At 36.7% G+C, this 17,253-nt stretch overlaps 1 protein-coding gene across 4 annotated transcripts in view; it reads left to right on the forward strand.

Moving 5' to 3' along the window:
* LOC150091241 (RNA-binding motif, single-stranded-interacting protein 2-like) overlaps positions 1–17,253 on the forward strand; it is a 662,097-nt gene that overhangs the window by 49,532 nt on the left and 595,312 nt on the right. For all 4 annotated transcript variants that reach the window (XM_090374864.1, XM_090374859.1, XM_090374866.1 and 1 more), the window contains exon 2: positions 8,463–8,654. In XM_090374864.1, the coding sequence (XP_090230990.1) occupies positions 8,463–8,654 (192 nt within the window). The remainder of the gene's footprint in view (positions 1–8,462; positions 8,655–17,253) is intronic.

Below are 17,253 nucleotides of genomic sequence, written 5' to 3' on the forward strand. Positions count from 1 at the left end.
AGGCCTAAACCTTGAACAATATTTCTAAGTTGGTATGTAAAGTCTAGTAGCTTCCAAGATAAGTTCTTTGAATGCTTCCCATTTTGAATTTGCTGTTGGTAACATCATCAGTTGGTCCCACTGTATAGAATTTAAATACTGTCTCAATTCATCGTAGTCGCCATTCCGAAAGCAATAACCCTTCCCTTTACCCCTAATGGTAGTTACCTCTTTGAGTAAATCCCACTTCAGCACACTGTGATCACTGCCACCTAGTGGTTCATTTACCTGCATATTCTTAATGCATGAAGAATCACTGCTGATAATCAAATCAAATCAAGAGTATTACTCCCTCTAGTTGCCTCCCGAACATGCTGATGTAGAAAACAGTCATCCAATAAATCCACAAAAGCCCTTCTAGTGCGTGAGTTAACCAGCCCCCAAATTCCAGTCAATATCTGGGAAATTAAAATCTTCCATTATTTCCCAGTACAGTTCCTTATTATACTCATCAGAGTCATTAGGCCTATAGCACACTCCTACTCTCAATTTTGATCTCCCAATGCTTATGTCACACCAAACTGACTCAACACTGCACTGTCCAACGATGTCGACTGGCTTCACTTTCTTGGTTTTTATGTGTTTCTTAACTAATAGCATAACCCCTCCCCCCTTCCTATCCTGTCTATCCTTTCTGTAGACGTTATACTCCCCAAATTGCAGTTCTGCATCCCTTATATCTGTGTGACACCACGTCTCTGATATCCCAACAATATCTGCCTTTGATGTTTTGAGCAATACTTCAAATATTTAATATATATTTAATATATATATTTATATATTTAATATATAATTATATATATTAAATATATAAATATATATATATATTTATATATATTTAATATATATATAAATATATATATATTATTTATATATTTAATTTAATTATATATATATTTAATCAAATATATATTTAATTTATATTTTGTATGTGAATACTTTTTTATAAATAAAAAAATGTATGTGTATATTGTTTTTTTTTGGGGGGGGGATGGTTGTAAAATCGATGTCCTGCATTGGAATACTAAGGATCTGGTCACTTTAGTTTTATGTGATATTTTTAAATTAAATTCAAGCTAAAAGCATGCCACAGACTACAACAGCAAAGGAAAAAGCTTAAAGTTGGGATGTTTTGGCTTGGGGAGAAATGCAGAGTGCATTTCTCCTATAAACAGGATTATACTGGTGTTCAAAGAAAGTACATCGCCTCTTAAAATTGTAATTGTCATCTGAATAATGTAAGTATATGGCAGTATTTCTTACTAAATTGGCCACTGTTGGCCATGTAGTACCTTATGAGGGCAAAGCTCTACTTTAGCAAATGCTGTTTCCTTTTTTTTTTTTTTTTTGTCAGTTTACTCAAGGTGACTTATGGCTATAAGTAAATTTTGTGTCAGAGGAACTCACAAGATGGGAAATACAAGAACATTACCATATTTAATAAACACACAATTTGGAATCTTGCACTGCATATAAAGTCAGATTCCTCCTTTTGGAAATGAATATTCTTGTTTCTTAAGCAAGGTCTATGATTCATTCATATGTAAGGATTATGTGATTTTTTTGATTCAATTGAACAGATTAGACAAATCAATAGATTACTGCTCAGTTGGAAATGAAATGTAGATAATGGGGCATGTTCATTTGTCACCGTTGCTTACCTTTGACAGAAATTATATGCCTCACTGTTGGCTGGAGATTCTTTCTAATTTTGGTATTCTTTACTAGTGAATGTATGCTGTAAGGTATTGTGTATACGAGGTGTAGCAGTAAAGTTCTTGGTGCAATATATATAGTATATATTGCACCAAGTATATGGTGCAATACAAAGAATACAAAGTGAAGGCATGTACAAAAATATATGTGTATATTGTTTTTTGGTGGGGGGAGGTTGTAAAATCGATGCCCTGCATTGGAATACTAAGGATCTGGTCACTTTAGCGTTGTGTGATATTTTTAAATTAAATTCAGGCTAAAATCATGCCACAGACTAGAACAGCAAAGGAAAAAGTTTAAAATTGGAATGTTTTGGATTGGGGAGAACTGCAGAGTGCATTTCTCTTAAAAACAGGATTATGATGGTGTTCAAAGAAAGTGCATCACCCTTTAAAATTGTAATTGTTGTCTGAATAATGTAAGTATATGGCAGTATTTCTTACAGATTACATCAGATAAGATCAAGACACGTAGGTGACGCAATATTGCATTAGCTATTACTTTCAGCTATATAAGCACGCTCTGCAAAAGTTGAAGTCATTCCTTGCTTGTGTCAGGATGGCAAGTTACATGCAGTTGACGCCACGAAGAAAGAGTGCTATTGTTGCTTTATATGAGGAAGGATGTTCTTCCCGTCATATTGCTTATAGTGTCTTGTAATCAGTCGACAGTGAGTAGATTTCTTTCCCAACTCAATAATACTGGTTCTGCTGATAGGAAAAAAGGAACAAGACGCAAATGAGTCTCTTCGCCAAAACAGGACTGTGTTTTTAAGTGCTTATGCCTTAAAAAGCATAAAGCTTCTTCATCTGAGCTGAAAAGAGAATGGGAAGAACATAAAGGAGTGGTAGCAAGTGCAGTAACAGTCAGAAGATGTCTCTACAAAAATGGACTTGTAGCCTGTCGTCCTAAGAAGAAGCCCCTCCTCACACAAAAAATGAAAAAGGCCTGATTAATTTGGTGTAAGGAGCATGTCAAATGGACCCCCGTGAAGTGGAAGTCAGTTGTTTTCTCGGATGAGAAGAAATTGATCTTGTCAATGCCTCGATGGTGTGCTGCTGTCATCAGGGCCAGAGGCAGTTCAACTAAATATTAGTTTGCACCTGGTGAACTTTTCTTTTTGTTTTCCATTTAAAATGATAAACTGAAGCAAATTGAGGGCGTCTGATAACATTTTAGCCATAATTTTTGTGTTTACCAAAACTGTTTTATAAAGGTTACAGTGCTCATTTTGGAATATTTTGAGAGCAGCTGTCAAATACTTAGCTTTGCCTTAACTATTAATAAATATTTTTTGTTTATATTTCTATTTGTGATGCTAGTCATTAATGTAGCATACCATTGTGAAAAAGGGATAGAAATTGAAATTCCTAGGTGATGCATTTTCTTTGAGCACCAGTGTATATATGAGGCCTGCCAGAAAAGTAATGAGATTAAATCAATAAAAAATTTTATTTTGAATTTTATCCAGAATAACAATGGTCACTCTTGAAATAACTTCCTTCTGAAATGACATTTCCAGTTGTTAAAGCATGACTGTTAACCTTCACCCGTCAGCTCCTTTATAGCAGTGGTTTTCAACCGGGATACCGCGGCGCCTTAGGGCACCGCAACGTTCCAGGGGTGCCACGTAATTTGGGTTTAAGTTACTTAAACTTATTTTTTTTAAATTTATATGTTTATTTCATTATAAAAAGGTTCATTTTGTGGTGATCTATAATTGATGTTTACTCAGTACCTCTATATAAAGAAAATTATTATATACATATATAATTTGTATTATGAAATGTAATTTTATAATTATATTATTGTAATAACTATCATATATAATATATATATATATATTTTTAATATGATATATATATACAGAGAGAGAGAGAGAGAGAGAGAGAGAGAGAGAGTTGGATCTAACAGGCAGAAAATTGAGTAGGGGTGCCGCCAAATAAAATAAATGACTTAGGGGTGCCGTTATTAAAAAAAAGGTTGAAACCACTGCTTTATAGTGTTAGTTACAGGCTTTTGAATTGTCTCTATTAACTCATAATGATTTTATTTAGTTTCTTTTTTGGTTTTTGGAACAAAAAGTTATCACATGGAGCAAGTTCTGATGAATACAGTGGTTGTGAGAGGACTAGAATGCTCTTCTGCAGAAGAAATTCTGTAGTGGAGAAGGCAGAATGGGATGGTGCCTTGTCATGGTGGAGAATCCAATTTTGGCTGACCTCTGGTTGCACATGAAGGATTCTTTTCGGTAACTGCTTGAGAATTTCTCTGTAGTAATTTTGGTTCTTTGTTTGTCCCTGTGCAGAAACTCTTTGTGAATGATGCCTCGATAATCAAAAAAACACATAATCTCTTTCACTTTTGATTTGATCATTTCAGATTTCTCTGGATGGGGAGATGTCTTCATGTGCCACTCCTCACTTTGGCGTATGGTTTCTGGATAGTACTGGAAAAACCAGATTTTGTCATGAGTAACAAATCATTTCAACATGTCTGGATTAATTTCTCACCTTTCTAGCAAATCAAGGCATACATTCATGTGGTTTTCTTTTTGTCCCTCACTCAAAACCTGTAAAATGATTTTCGTGCAAACTTTTTTGCATGGCCAATTTTTCACCAAAAATTTTGTGAACAGTGTCTCAAATTAAATTCAGTTTATCAGCTGTCATTCTGATGGTTAATCTTTGATCTTGGTGAACTAATGCTTCCACTCTTTTGGACGTTGTTGTCAGCTTTAGTGGTTGCTTGCCATCTGGCATGTGTCTCATTTTCCACTGTTTCACTTCCCTCTGAAAACAACTTGTGCCAACGGAAAAGTTGAGATTGTGACATGGCATCATCGCTATATGTTATTCCTATACATATCAGTTGCACTTTCTTTCAGTTTCACACAAACCTTGACTGCATATCCTTTATCAATATTTTGCTGTTCCATAATTGTAACACACTTAACAAACATAATTACTATAAAGGAATTTGAAGTACTGGTTAAGTTATTATATGCAGACATCATCAGATGTACTGCCTCTAATGAGTTGTAACACATATTAAGGTTAAGGGAAGGTCCACACTTCATGTTGTTGTGTGTCACTTGTTTCCAGTGTTGCCACACTGGAAACAAGTGTGGCTACAAATTTAATCTCATTTCCTTTCTGACAGGCCTCACAATGTGCACTACTTGTGCCTCTTTGTAAAGCTACCTTAGCCAGATACAGTCAAAGGGGTATGCCTTTGACTGTATCTGGTAAGGAGATTAATTTCAAATTCAGCGTCTCGGTTTATATGATGGCTTGATTGAACAGGATTGAAGTCCTTGAAGCAGTTGAAATGAGGGACCCATCAAGCACTCAGCTGCCCAGCTTGATGTTACAACCCATGCTCAAGCATCAGGCAGCACAACAGCATTCTCCGTGGCAGAGATATGTGATTCCTCCAGAGGTAGGTAGCTGTAGTTGTTGACTCTGTTGGGGAAATATTTTGTGCAAAAAGGACAAGTGGAAAGGATCAGTGGAAGCTATGTCTTTCACAGGTTAACATTAATGATGCTGTGCAGTTATCTTTTAAGAGCACAAATAATATCGATAATGTTAATGGTATTAGTAATATTAATAATAAGAGATCAATAGAGGACAATGTTGAAAAAAAATTGTGTTAGGATTAAATTTCTATCCGGGAGGGAGTATACAAAGAGAGACTTGTCAATCACTTTGCTGGAATGAGTGAGTAAGGCTACGAAGTAGAATTTTTCTCAGCATGATCTTTCTTGTTAGAGACACTGTTTTTACAGCAATAGGATACATGTGAATAGAAACGGGTGCATAAATATTTGCTAATGCTATCGAGACATAGATAAGGCTAATTAATAAGCAACTGTGGGTAGAGGTGAAGTGATTCTTGCACTGTTTCTATTTGAATGTGTAGCAGCCTGGAAAACAAGGTGCCAGAACTAGCAAATACATGGGCTGCATCAAGGTTACTAAGAGTGAAAACAGGCGCATGTATGCTTGTGTGTGTGTGTATGCACTAATTAGTAAATGAATTAAGAAATTTGAAGTACTGGTTAAATCATTATATGCAGACATTGTGTGGGATATCAGAGACATGGCGTCATTCAAATACATGAGATGCAGAATTTGAATATGGGGAGTACAACAAGGATAGATAGTTCAGGAATAAAGGGGGGGGAATTATGCTCTTATGTAAGAAGCAGATCTGATTTTGTTTAAATTTGAGAAGCGTGTTCATAAAAAATAAATCGGTCAACTACTGAGTGCTGGGCACTCAGGATGAAGGGTCTGTAGTCACGAATGGTTGTTAGTGTAGTATCTCAAATAGAGAGCTTTATGGTAACTGAAAAAAAGTTTCTAGTACCCTGGCTTGTCCTAAAACTGATGAACTAACGAAAACGTTGTCTATTTGAGTCTTTACAGTTGTTGTGAATGACAAGGGTGGGAGAAGCGACTCTGACTTCTTCCTGGAGAAGTGATTAAAGTCTTTGAGGAGAAGCAACTGGCAGGTGAGGGCCGTGCAAGACTCCACGCAGGTGCCTCCCCACCACTGCCACCTCAACACTGGCTCTCTGAGTACCTCCTTGCCGGAACAACTCCAGCTTTGAAAATTGTTAAACAATACTTCTTGTCACAAAATTTATAAATGACCTTTATAGAATTATTAACTAACTATTTAGCAACCTTTTTATCACCAAAAAGGAGAGTTACTTAGTACAAAGAAGTGCACTATCAAGGTGCAATAAAAATTGTTTTTTTAATTTTTAACACAAGAAGTAAACGATAGATTTCAATCGGAATAGTTTTTCCTTGATAAGCATCGAATAACGCATAAAGTATAAATCCACAATATGATGTTGTGGATTTATACTGGGTTGTCATCATTGCAACACCAGGGTACCTGCCCACCCACTGATGTGGAGCCAATAAGCTCCGAAATGGCGCCTTATTGGTGATGGTATCCGCTGAGAATAAGTAACAATAGTCTTCTCCTATGGTGAAGTGTTACTTATTCGAGGTAGTGCAATATCATGGCAACTCGTTGTGAAGGTATTCACAATATGAGATATATTTAATGATGCCAATTTATAACTACTTAAATAGTTGGCTGTGTGTTGAAATGATGCAATTGCACTAACTTGGACATTAGTTAAACTCTTTACGTAACCTGAGTCTTTAGCCCTAAACTATACTGTAATGCATTGTATGCTTATGAAAATATCTACTATCTGTTACGAGTTTAAATGTGTTTTATGTTAATTTATAAAAAAATTACTTAATTAAATTAATAATTAAAAATATGTATTATTTCTTCTTGCATCGACTATACTGTCAAGGTAATGAATACATTAAGAAGTGTCTAGTTTTAAATAATTGGCTGTCTTTGTTTCAAACATTTACATGGTGTGATGGAAGACTTAGATGTGCCAGTCACTGAGACATTTAAGGATGTGCCAGCTGGAGGATTACACATATATTATTTAATTTAGGAGGTCCATAACTGGTGGGGGGGGAACCCATATCTATTTGTTTGAGAAATAAAAGAGAAGAAAGCTAAACCTGAATACAAAATGGAGGGCACACCTACTCATTGAAATACTTCTAAATTGAAAGGGAATGGCAGATTACAGAGGAAGTACTGATGTGTACCCTGTAAGTGGCAATGGTCAGTGTGAAACATTATCTACAATTCTGTATATACAAAAAAATATATATATATATATAAAATAACCTGGTCTGATCACATTTATTTTTTGATCTCATGTGATAATGATAATAATCATTATCACAGACCATTAAGATTATTGATAATAATTGATGATCTTAATGGCCATATAGTCCACTTAAAGCACATGATTTACCAAGTAAGGCATGTTTCCAGGGGAGTGTAATAATCAATTCTTCAAATAGATAACATATTCAAGAGCATCCCATTAAATTAACTGTAAAGTCATGGAAAAATGTCAGACATTGCTGTTATGTTTCTCAAACCATTTTAAGTTAGATTCAACATAATAGACAAAAACAGCAGTGCTGGATTAAGGCCTGGGCTAACTGCCCGAGGTGCCACAAGCAGTTTTAATATGCTGTATAATGGAAACATTATACAGCATTATTAGAACAAAAGCATTATTTTCATCATATCTAGTGTATTACTGTCAGCCGACTAATGGAATATACTTGAATTATCTAAGTTTTTCTGTATTTCTTAGAAGAGTTCCTTTTCTCTAGTTGCATATCTCTACCTAATACCTTGCACAGTTAACACGGTATTAGGTAGAGATTGAACTCTATTTATTATTCGGGTTTCTTAATTATTTATTAGTAACCACAGTGTTGTGCAGCTCAGTTTTTTTTTTTTTTTTTCAACTCTCGCATCTCTTGAAGCAATTCTGCTTACTCTGAAGTAACCTACATCGAACAGTTCTTTGCGTGGTACTGACACACTTCAGGTATTAAAAATTGAAGGTCACTGTTGAATAGTGTGAAAGAAAATATAATACAAATTTGGCAGTCTTGTATACGATTTCAGTTACTGTCAGTTGGTTAATGTAATATGCTTGAATTTTTTTTTAATAATTAATGTAAAGAAAGATTGATTCTCTGTTTGTTAAAAGCCATGATTTTTATGTTGTAATTAGGTCAGCATTTTTTAAAAATATATATTTCATATACCACATTAATTTTGATTTTTAGGATGAAAACGATAACATTTTATCTGAAACACAGATGAATGGGAAAACTAGGAATGGTGATTGTGGCAGAGGAGACATGATAGTAGATAAATCATCACTAGGAGCTGTCAATGGTGATGATGGATTTGAGAGTAATGGAGATAGTGCTACAGACAGTGGTATTGGAGCTGGTGATTGTAAAATTGAAGACAAGGTTAGAAATTAAGTACTTACTATGAAGTGTTAATATAAGTTTTTAATTTAAAATATACTTTTATATGTTTTATGCACACATAAAAGTATAGAGTTTTCTTAAGTGAATGTGGGCTTTAGGTTGAGTTAAGTTCTTCAATTTTCTCTTAACATAATTATACAAGGTATTTTAACAAGAACACATCATTATTAAGTCAGTTTCAGTGTGCTGATTTCACTTCACACAGTGATTTTTGCAGATACTTTCTGAATGTTATTTGGATTTTCAGAATTTAAGTTGTTCTTGCAATTAACATTTCATTTAGGTGACACTAAATTAAAGCATTGGAACTAAATTAAAAAGGTTATTAATAACATGCATCTTATTTCCTGTGAATTTATATAATTCTGAAAGATAGAAATCTGTTCACCTTATTGTATTTTAAAATTTATGCACAATTTGAATATGGTGCTACCATTACTGTGTCATTAGCATTAGCAAAGGCACATGATACAAGAAAGCAAGCTTATATAGCATCACCCAAAAAAAAAACACACACACCCTTCTCATGTCACCAATCCACTCGCTCCAAATGTTTGTCTAATTCTGCCTTGAATCTATTTATGCTATCAACTTCTGTGACAGTTGGAAGATTGTTCCAGCAATCAACCACCCGCTGGCTAAAGGCAAATCTCCGCACATTTATCCTACAACTGTCTTTCCCCAATTTGAATTTATGACTTCTCAGGCGATTATTCTGACCAAGAGGAAGAGTCCCATCAGCATTGAGCATGCTCAAACCATTCAAGACTTTATACACCTCAATCAGATCACCTCACAGGTGCCTAGTCTCCAGACACTGTAATTTGCAAAACTTAAGCCTTTCTTCGTAAGAGCAACCCTTCGTTCTATTCACTAATCTTGTTGCCCTTCTCTGTACTCGTTCCAACAGCTCTGCATCCGGTGCCTCCGTAGCCAGGTGGGCAGGAGCAACAGTGCGTAGCACACACTTCTTCATTAGACTGGGGTTTGAGCCTGTGACCACCAAATACGGAGGATGTGGAAAGGTCAGGAAATGACCACCGCATATCCCCTAAAAAATGCTCTTAAAAAAAAAAAAAAAAACTAAAATAAATACATCCTTCCTAAAATGAGGCCTCCAGACCAGTATACAGTACTCAAGGTGTGGCCTGACCACTGCCTTATACAAGGGAATAATCACTTCCTTATCCCTGCTAGAAAAATTCCTGTATATCAGGGGTGGCCAAGACTTTATACACCTCAATGTGATGCGATCTACTTTATTTCTTCAAAATGTGCCACGATCTACCATCTCAAGTATTTCATTGCACATGGTTAAAAAAAGTTAATTAACACATATTGAAAACTGTTGCTTATAAATTTTAAAATTAAATACAATTCAGAATTCTTATTTTAAATTCATTAATGTTTAAATTTTTAATTTATGTGAAGTTTTGTGTCTTCGTGTCATCTGCCAGGCTTTCAAAATCGGGGATACACTGTGTAAGACCAACTGTAAAGAATCTCCTGTGTGCAAGTCTCTGAGAGCAGAGCGATTCTTCATCTTTGTTTGTTTCAAATAAGAACAGGCCGATTCACATAGATATGTGGAATCAAAACAGGAATTTAAAAGTTCACTGCATTTTTTTCCATTTGTGTACTTTTCTTGGCAAACATATTTCCAAAAGACTTTTTTGATGATGATGTAGCTTTTAGGAAGATATCGTTTTGCCATGTAATAATTTCATTTTCACGAAATATTTTCTCCATGTGAAAAATCTCAGCAATTTTTTTTCTGCAATCTGTTTCGTATCTGAGTCGACATTAAATGGATAAGAAATATATTGAACAATGTCTTTAATTGTTTTAAAATCACTGAATCTGGTTTCAAAATCATCCACAACCTTCTCAATTGAAGAAACATTTGTCTCACTATTAAATTCAAAAACAGGATATTTTTGCAAATGATCTTGCATATTTGCCAAATGATCGAATTTTTTTTCTTTGAGATCCTTTTCCATTGCCGAAAATTGATATTTATATGCAAAAATACTACTAATCCTGTCACCTACATTTTTTTCCCCTTGTAATTCCACATTCTTAATTTATTGGTAAAATCTACCAAAAAAGCTAGATCACACACCCACTGGCCTGGATCATTATCAGCAGCCACTTATTTTAAAGGTGCTGTTAATCATCTCCCCTTTGATCAACAAATATTTTCATTCAGCAAATTTCGAAATCTCTGTGTACACCAATGCTAGGAGTATAGTTAATAAATTCGATGAGCTTGAAGTGCTAGTCAAGACATCAAAGTCAGATATTGTTGGGATATCAGAGACATGGTGTCACACAGACATAAGCAGTGCAGAACTGGAATTTGGGGAGTACAATGTGTACAGAAAGGATAGACATCACATAAAATCTAAGGAAGTGCATCCAATTGATGTGGGTGGACAATGCAATGTTGAGCCTGTTTGGTGTGACATAAGCACTGGGAAAGGAAAAATGAGAATAGGTGTGTGTTATAAGCCTAATGAATCTGATGAGTATAATGAGCAATTGTGCAGAGAAATAGAGTGGGCCAGTAAATTAGAGTGTCTTATAATGGGGGATTTTAATTTCCCGGATATTGACTGTAATTTGTGGGTTGGTCACTCACACACTGGCAAGTCTTTTGTGGATTTATTGGATGAGTGTTTTCTACAGCAGCATGTTCAGGAGGCAACTAGAGAGAGTAATACTCTTGATCTGATTATTAGTAGTGATTCTTCATGCATCAAGAATCTGCAGATAAAGGAACCACTAGGTGGCAGTGATCACAGTGTGCTGAAGTGGGATTTACTCAAAGAGGTAACTACCGTCAAGGATAAAGGGAAGTGTTTTTGCTTTCGTAAAGGTGACTATGGTGGTCTGAGACAGTATTTAAATTCTATAAGGTGGAACCAACTGATGATGTTACCAGCAGCAAATTCAAAATGGGAAGCATTCAAAGAATTAATCTTGGAAGCTACGAGGCTTTTCATACCGACAAAGAAATATTGTTCAAGATTTAGGCCTAAATGGATGTCAGATGAACTAATTAGACATGTGACAGAGAAGAAGAGTGCATGGGATTCATATAAATTAACATGTGACACAGAAGCCTATGATAGATATAAGCTTATCTGTAAACAAGTTACAAAGGAGGTTAGGCAGGCGAAGACAGATTACGAGAAACCTTTGGCAAAGGATGCAAAGGAAAGCAGCAAAGAGTTCTTTACTTATGTAAACTCTAGAAGGTAGAGGATGAATCAGATTGGTCCACTTGATATCGATGGTTCAACTGTTGATGATCCTGCTCAGGTAGCTAACAAACTAAATGAATATTTTGCATCGACATTCACACACGAGGAGTTATTCAGGGAGGGGAATGCCAGAGGTGTATTCAACTCTGGCAGTAAGCTAGATAATCTTGTAATAACTGAGAGTAAAGTGGAGGAGATATTGTTGAAGATAAATCCAAGAGAGGCACCTAGGGTGGATGGAATCTATCCAGTTATATTAAACGAGGCAGCAAAATGAAGTAAGCAAACACTTAGCCATAATTATGAGAGCTTCCCTGGACTCAGAGGAGGTACCTATGGATTGGAGGTGGTCAGATGTGACCCGAATCCACAAAGGAGGATCAAAAGGAGACAGGTAATTACAGACCTGTTAGTTGAACTTCTGTTTCAGGGAAATTAATGGAGTCACTGGTTAAAGAAGCATTGCAGGATCACCTAGACAAGACTTCAGTTATAGCTCGGACACAGCATGGGTTTGTTAAGGGGAAGTATTGTCTGACTAATTTGATTGGATACTGTGATGTAGTCACAAAGGAGCTGGATGCAAAGAATAACTTTGATATCATATATTTGGATCTTAAAAAAAGCCTTTTATACTGTTGCACATGGAAGACTGCTGCACAAATTGGAGCAGTGTGGAATTGGAGGCAAATTGCTGCTATGGATAAAGGGATGGTTGAGTGGGAGAAGACAGAGAGTGGTAATTAGTGGACTGTGGTCTTCTTGAACTAGTGTTATTAGGGTTCAGTGTTGGGTCGATTGTTGTTTTCTATATTTATAAATGATATTGACGATGGTATATCAGGCTTAAAGTCCAAGTTTGCAAATGATATGAAGGTTGGCAGGGTTGTTAATGACACTAATGAAGTACACTGCTGCAACAGGATCTAGAAAAGTTGAGCAGATGGGCTGAGAGGTGGCAAATGAAGTTTAACATTGACGAATGTAAAGTACTACATATGGGAAGCAGTAATCCCAGAATAACGTATCAATTCTGTGGTACCACACTGATAGTGGTAGAGAATGAAAAGGACCTGGGGGTAATTGTGTAGGCAGATATGAAGTTTTCTGAGCAGTGCAGACGGGCTGCAAGAGTAACTCACGGTGTCTTGTCAATGATATACAGAAATTTTTCTAGCAGGGATAAGGAGGCGATTATCCCCTTGTATAAGGCAATGGTCAGGTCACACTTAGAGTACTGTATACAGGTCTGGCGGCCTAATTGAAGAAGCATGTAGAGCTGTTGCTACGAGTGCAGAGAAGGGCAACAAGATTAGTGAATGGAACAAAGGGTTGCTCTTACGACGAAAGCCTTAACTTTTGCAAATTACAGTGTCTGGAGACTAGGCACCTGCAAGGTGATCTGATTGAGGTGTATAAAGCCTTGAATGGTTTGAGCATACTCAATGCAGATCGGGTTCTTCCTCTTGCTCAGAATAATCGCCTGAGAGGACATAAATTCAAATTGAGGAAAGACGGTTGTAGGATAGATGTGCGGAAGTTTGCCTTTAGTCAGCGGGTGGTTGATTGCTGGAACAAACTTCCATCTGTTGTTGTAGAAGTTGATAGCTTAAATAGATTCAAGGCAGAACTTGACAAACATTTGGAACGAGTGGATGGGTGAAATAAGGGTGGTTTTTTTTTTTTTTTTTTTTTTTACTTATGCCATATAAGCTTGCTTTCTTGCATCATGTGCCTTTGCTAATGCTAACTTACTCCAACTTAACCACCTCTCATCTGTGTGTAATATCAGATCTCGCTCATTTTCATTGTGTTAAAATTTGAAAAGTCTCCTTTGATTAGATTGTCCTCTGTTGGAATTCATGATTTTAAAAGCTATGTCCATAACACTTTTAGTATTTAATCTTTTGCTGGTTAACACTTGTTGGTGGATACTGTGCTAAATCAAAAAATCGGAATTCATCATCCTTTTGGGTAAATTTTGGCGCTACGCATCGACAAGAGTAGTCTTGTGGTTCAACGGATTTGTAATAAGCGAATGCAGTGAGGCACATAATAGTAACATTTAGATTTTGACTAATCTACTTTTTAATATATATTTAAAATTTGTCCTGATCGACCGAAATTAAAGCCGCAATCGACTTGTTGGCCACCCCTGCTGTATATCATTGACAAGACACCATGAGTTACTCTTGCAGACCATCTGCACTGCTCAGAAACGTCATATCTGCCTGCACAATTACCCTCAGGTCCTTTTCACTCTCTACTACTGTCGGTGTAGAACCACACAGTTGATACATTACTCTGGGTTTAATGCTTCTCATATGCAGTACTTTACATTTGTCAATGTTAAACTTCAGTTGCCTCCTCTCAGCCCACCTTCTCAACTTTTCTAGATCCTGTTGCAGCAGCATACTGTCATTAACAACCCTGCTGACCTTTGTATCATCTGCAAACTTGGAGATTAAGCCTGATGGACCCACAATGGACCCTGGGGGTCTCCACTAATAACATTAGTCCACGAAGAGCATGGTCCATTGATTACCACTCTGTCTTCTCCCACTCACCCAACCCTTTATCCAGAGCAGCAATTTGCCTCCAATGGAACACTGCTCCAATTTGTGCAGCTGTTCCATTTGCAGCTGTATCAAAAGCCTTTCTAACATCCAAATATATGATATCAAAATTATTCTTTGTATCCAATTTCTTTGTGACTACATCATAGTATCCAATCAAATTAGTCAGACAAGACTTCCCCTTAACAAACCCATGCTGTGTCCGAGCTCTAACTGAAGTCTTGTCTAGATGATCCTGCAGTGCTTCTTTAACCAGTGCCTCTATTAATTTCCCTTGAACAGAAGTTAAACAAACAGGTCTGTAATTACTTCTCTCCCTTTGATCCTCCTTTCTGGATTGGGGTCACATTTGCACTTCTCCAGTCCATGGGAACTACCCCTGAGTCCAAGGAAGCTCTAATAATTAGGGCTAAGAGTTTTCTTACTTCCTTTGCTGCCTTCTTTAATATAACTGGATAGATTCCATCCACCCCAGGTGCATTTCTTATGTTTATCTTCAATAATTTCTCCTCTACTTTACTCTGAGTAATTACAAGATTGTCTAGCTTACTGCCAGAGTTGAATACACCTCTGGCATTCCCCTCCCTGAATAATTTCTCATGTGTGAATGTCGATGCAAATATTCATTTAGTTTGTTAGCTACCTGAGCAGGATCATTAACAGTTGAATCATCGATATCAAGTGGACCAATCTGGGTCATCCCCTTCCTTCTAGAGTTTACATAGGTAAAGAACTCTTTGCTGTTTTTCTTTGCATCCTTTGCCAACGATTTCCCATAATCTGCCTTTGCCTGCCTAACTTCTTTTGTGACTAGCTTATATCTATCATAGGCTTCTGTATCATCGGTTAATTTATATGTATCCCATGCATTTTTCTTCTCTGCCACATGTCTAATTAGTTCATCTGACATCCATTTAAGTCTAAACCTTAAAGAATATTTCTTAGTTAGTATGAAAAGCTTAGTAGCTTCCAAGATTAATTCTTTGAATGCTTCCCATTTTGAATTTGCTGCTGTTAACATCATCAGTTGGTTCCACTGTATAGAATTTAAATACTTTCTCAGACCACCACAGTCACCTTTACGAAAGGAAAAACCCTTCCCTTTACCCCTGATGGTAGTTATCTGTTTGAGTAAATCTCACTTCAGCACGCTGTGATCACTGCCACCAGTGCTTCCTTTATCTGCTCATTCTTAATGCACGAAGAATCACTACTGATAATCAGATCAAGAGTATTACTCACTCTAGTTGCCTCCCCAACATGCTGCAATAGAAAACAGTCATGCAGTTCATCCACAAAAGCCTTGCTAGTGTGCGAGTGACCAACTGACAAAAATTCCGGTCAATATCTGGGAAATTAAAATTCCCCCCATTATAAGACACTCTGATTTACTGGTCCACTCTATTTCGTTGAACAGTTGTTTATTATATTCATCAGAGTCATTAGGCTTACAGCACACTCCTACTCTCAGGTTTGCTTTCCCAGTGCTTATGTCATATTAAATTGACTGGACACTGCACTGTCCAGCCATGTCGACTGGCTGTACTTCCTTGGATTTTATGTGTTTCTTAACCAATAGCATAACCCTTCCCTTCCTATCCTGTCTATCCTTTCTGTACACATTTTACTCCCAAAATTCCAGTTCTGCATTACTTATATCTGTGGACACCACGTCTCTGTTATCCCAACAATATCTGCCTTTGAAATTTTGACCAACACCTCAAATTCATCAAATTTATTTACCAAAATTCTAGCATTGGTGTACACACAAGTATACATACATTTGTTCCTTTTCTGAGCTACCCTAACACAGCCCATGTATTTACTTGTTCCACAGTGACTTCCAGCAGTCTCTGGAATCCCCTGCACCTTGTTTTCCAGGCTGCTGCTCATTCACTTTCACCTCTTAAAGTGGCTACTGTTAATCTATTAGTCCGTGTAGCCCCTAAGCTAGCAGTTTTCTGACTCATCTAATTCTGCCTCGATAGCATAAGCAAATATTCTTGCACCCTTTCTATTTAAGTGTATCCCATGCCTGTAGAAGCAGTCTCTCCTGTGAACAAGGACACACCAGGCTGAGAAAAATTCTACTCCTTGAGCCTTTGCACACTCTCTCCAGAGCTGAATTGATCGACAAGTCTCTCATCGTATACTCCCTCCTATCCTGTTTGGGCAGAATTGCAGACACTTTCAAATTCAACCCTAACCCATGGCTTTTTTTCAACATTATGTAATTCTGCTGGTCTCCTACTCTTAATATCATTAGTGCCAACGTGTACAACAATATCACCTTTTGTGCCCTTAAAAGATATCTGCTTTACAACATCATCATCAACCTTTGCCCCTGGCAGACATACCCCGGTCTTGTTCCACCTATCCTTTTTGCACAATATGTTTCCTGTTTCCCTGACAATAGAGTCACCGACGACAACTAGTTAGTTTGGGACCAATGCATTCTGCCTGGTTCATTCTGCATGTGTGTTTGTGAGTGAGTGAGTGAGTGAGAGAAGGAACTGGATTTTTCGTGAACTCCAGCTTCATCTCCACACAAGGTTTGTTTAAGATTTTTTGTTTCCTACAAAAAATACATACTTTAGTTTAAATGTTTTTTTTGCAATCTGTTAACAGTGTTTCTCCCTTGTTCCAAAATAATAAGGAAGCAAAAAGTGGAGCTTATTTCAGAAACAGGAATGTGCAAGTCTCTCTGAATTTACTTATAATCCAATTTGTTTTTCA

The sequence above is a fragment of the Mastigoproctus giganteus genome, chromosome 1, assembly GCF_048544385.1.
Source record: "Mastigoproctus giganteus isolate SK-2022 chromosome 1, ASM4854438v1, whole genome shotgun sequence".
Classification (NCBI taxonomy): Eukaryota; Metazoa; Arthropoda; class Arachnida; order Uropygi; family Thelyphonidae; genus Mastigoproctus; species Mastigoproctus giganteus.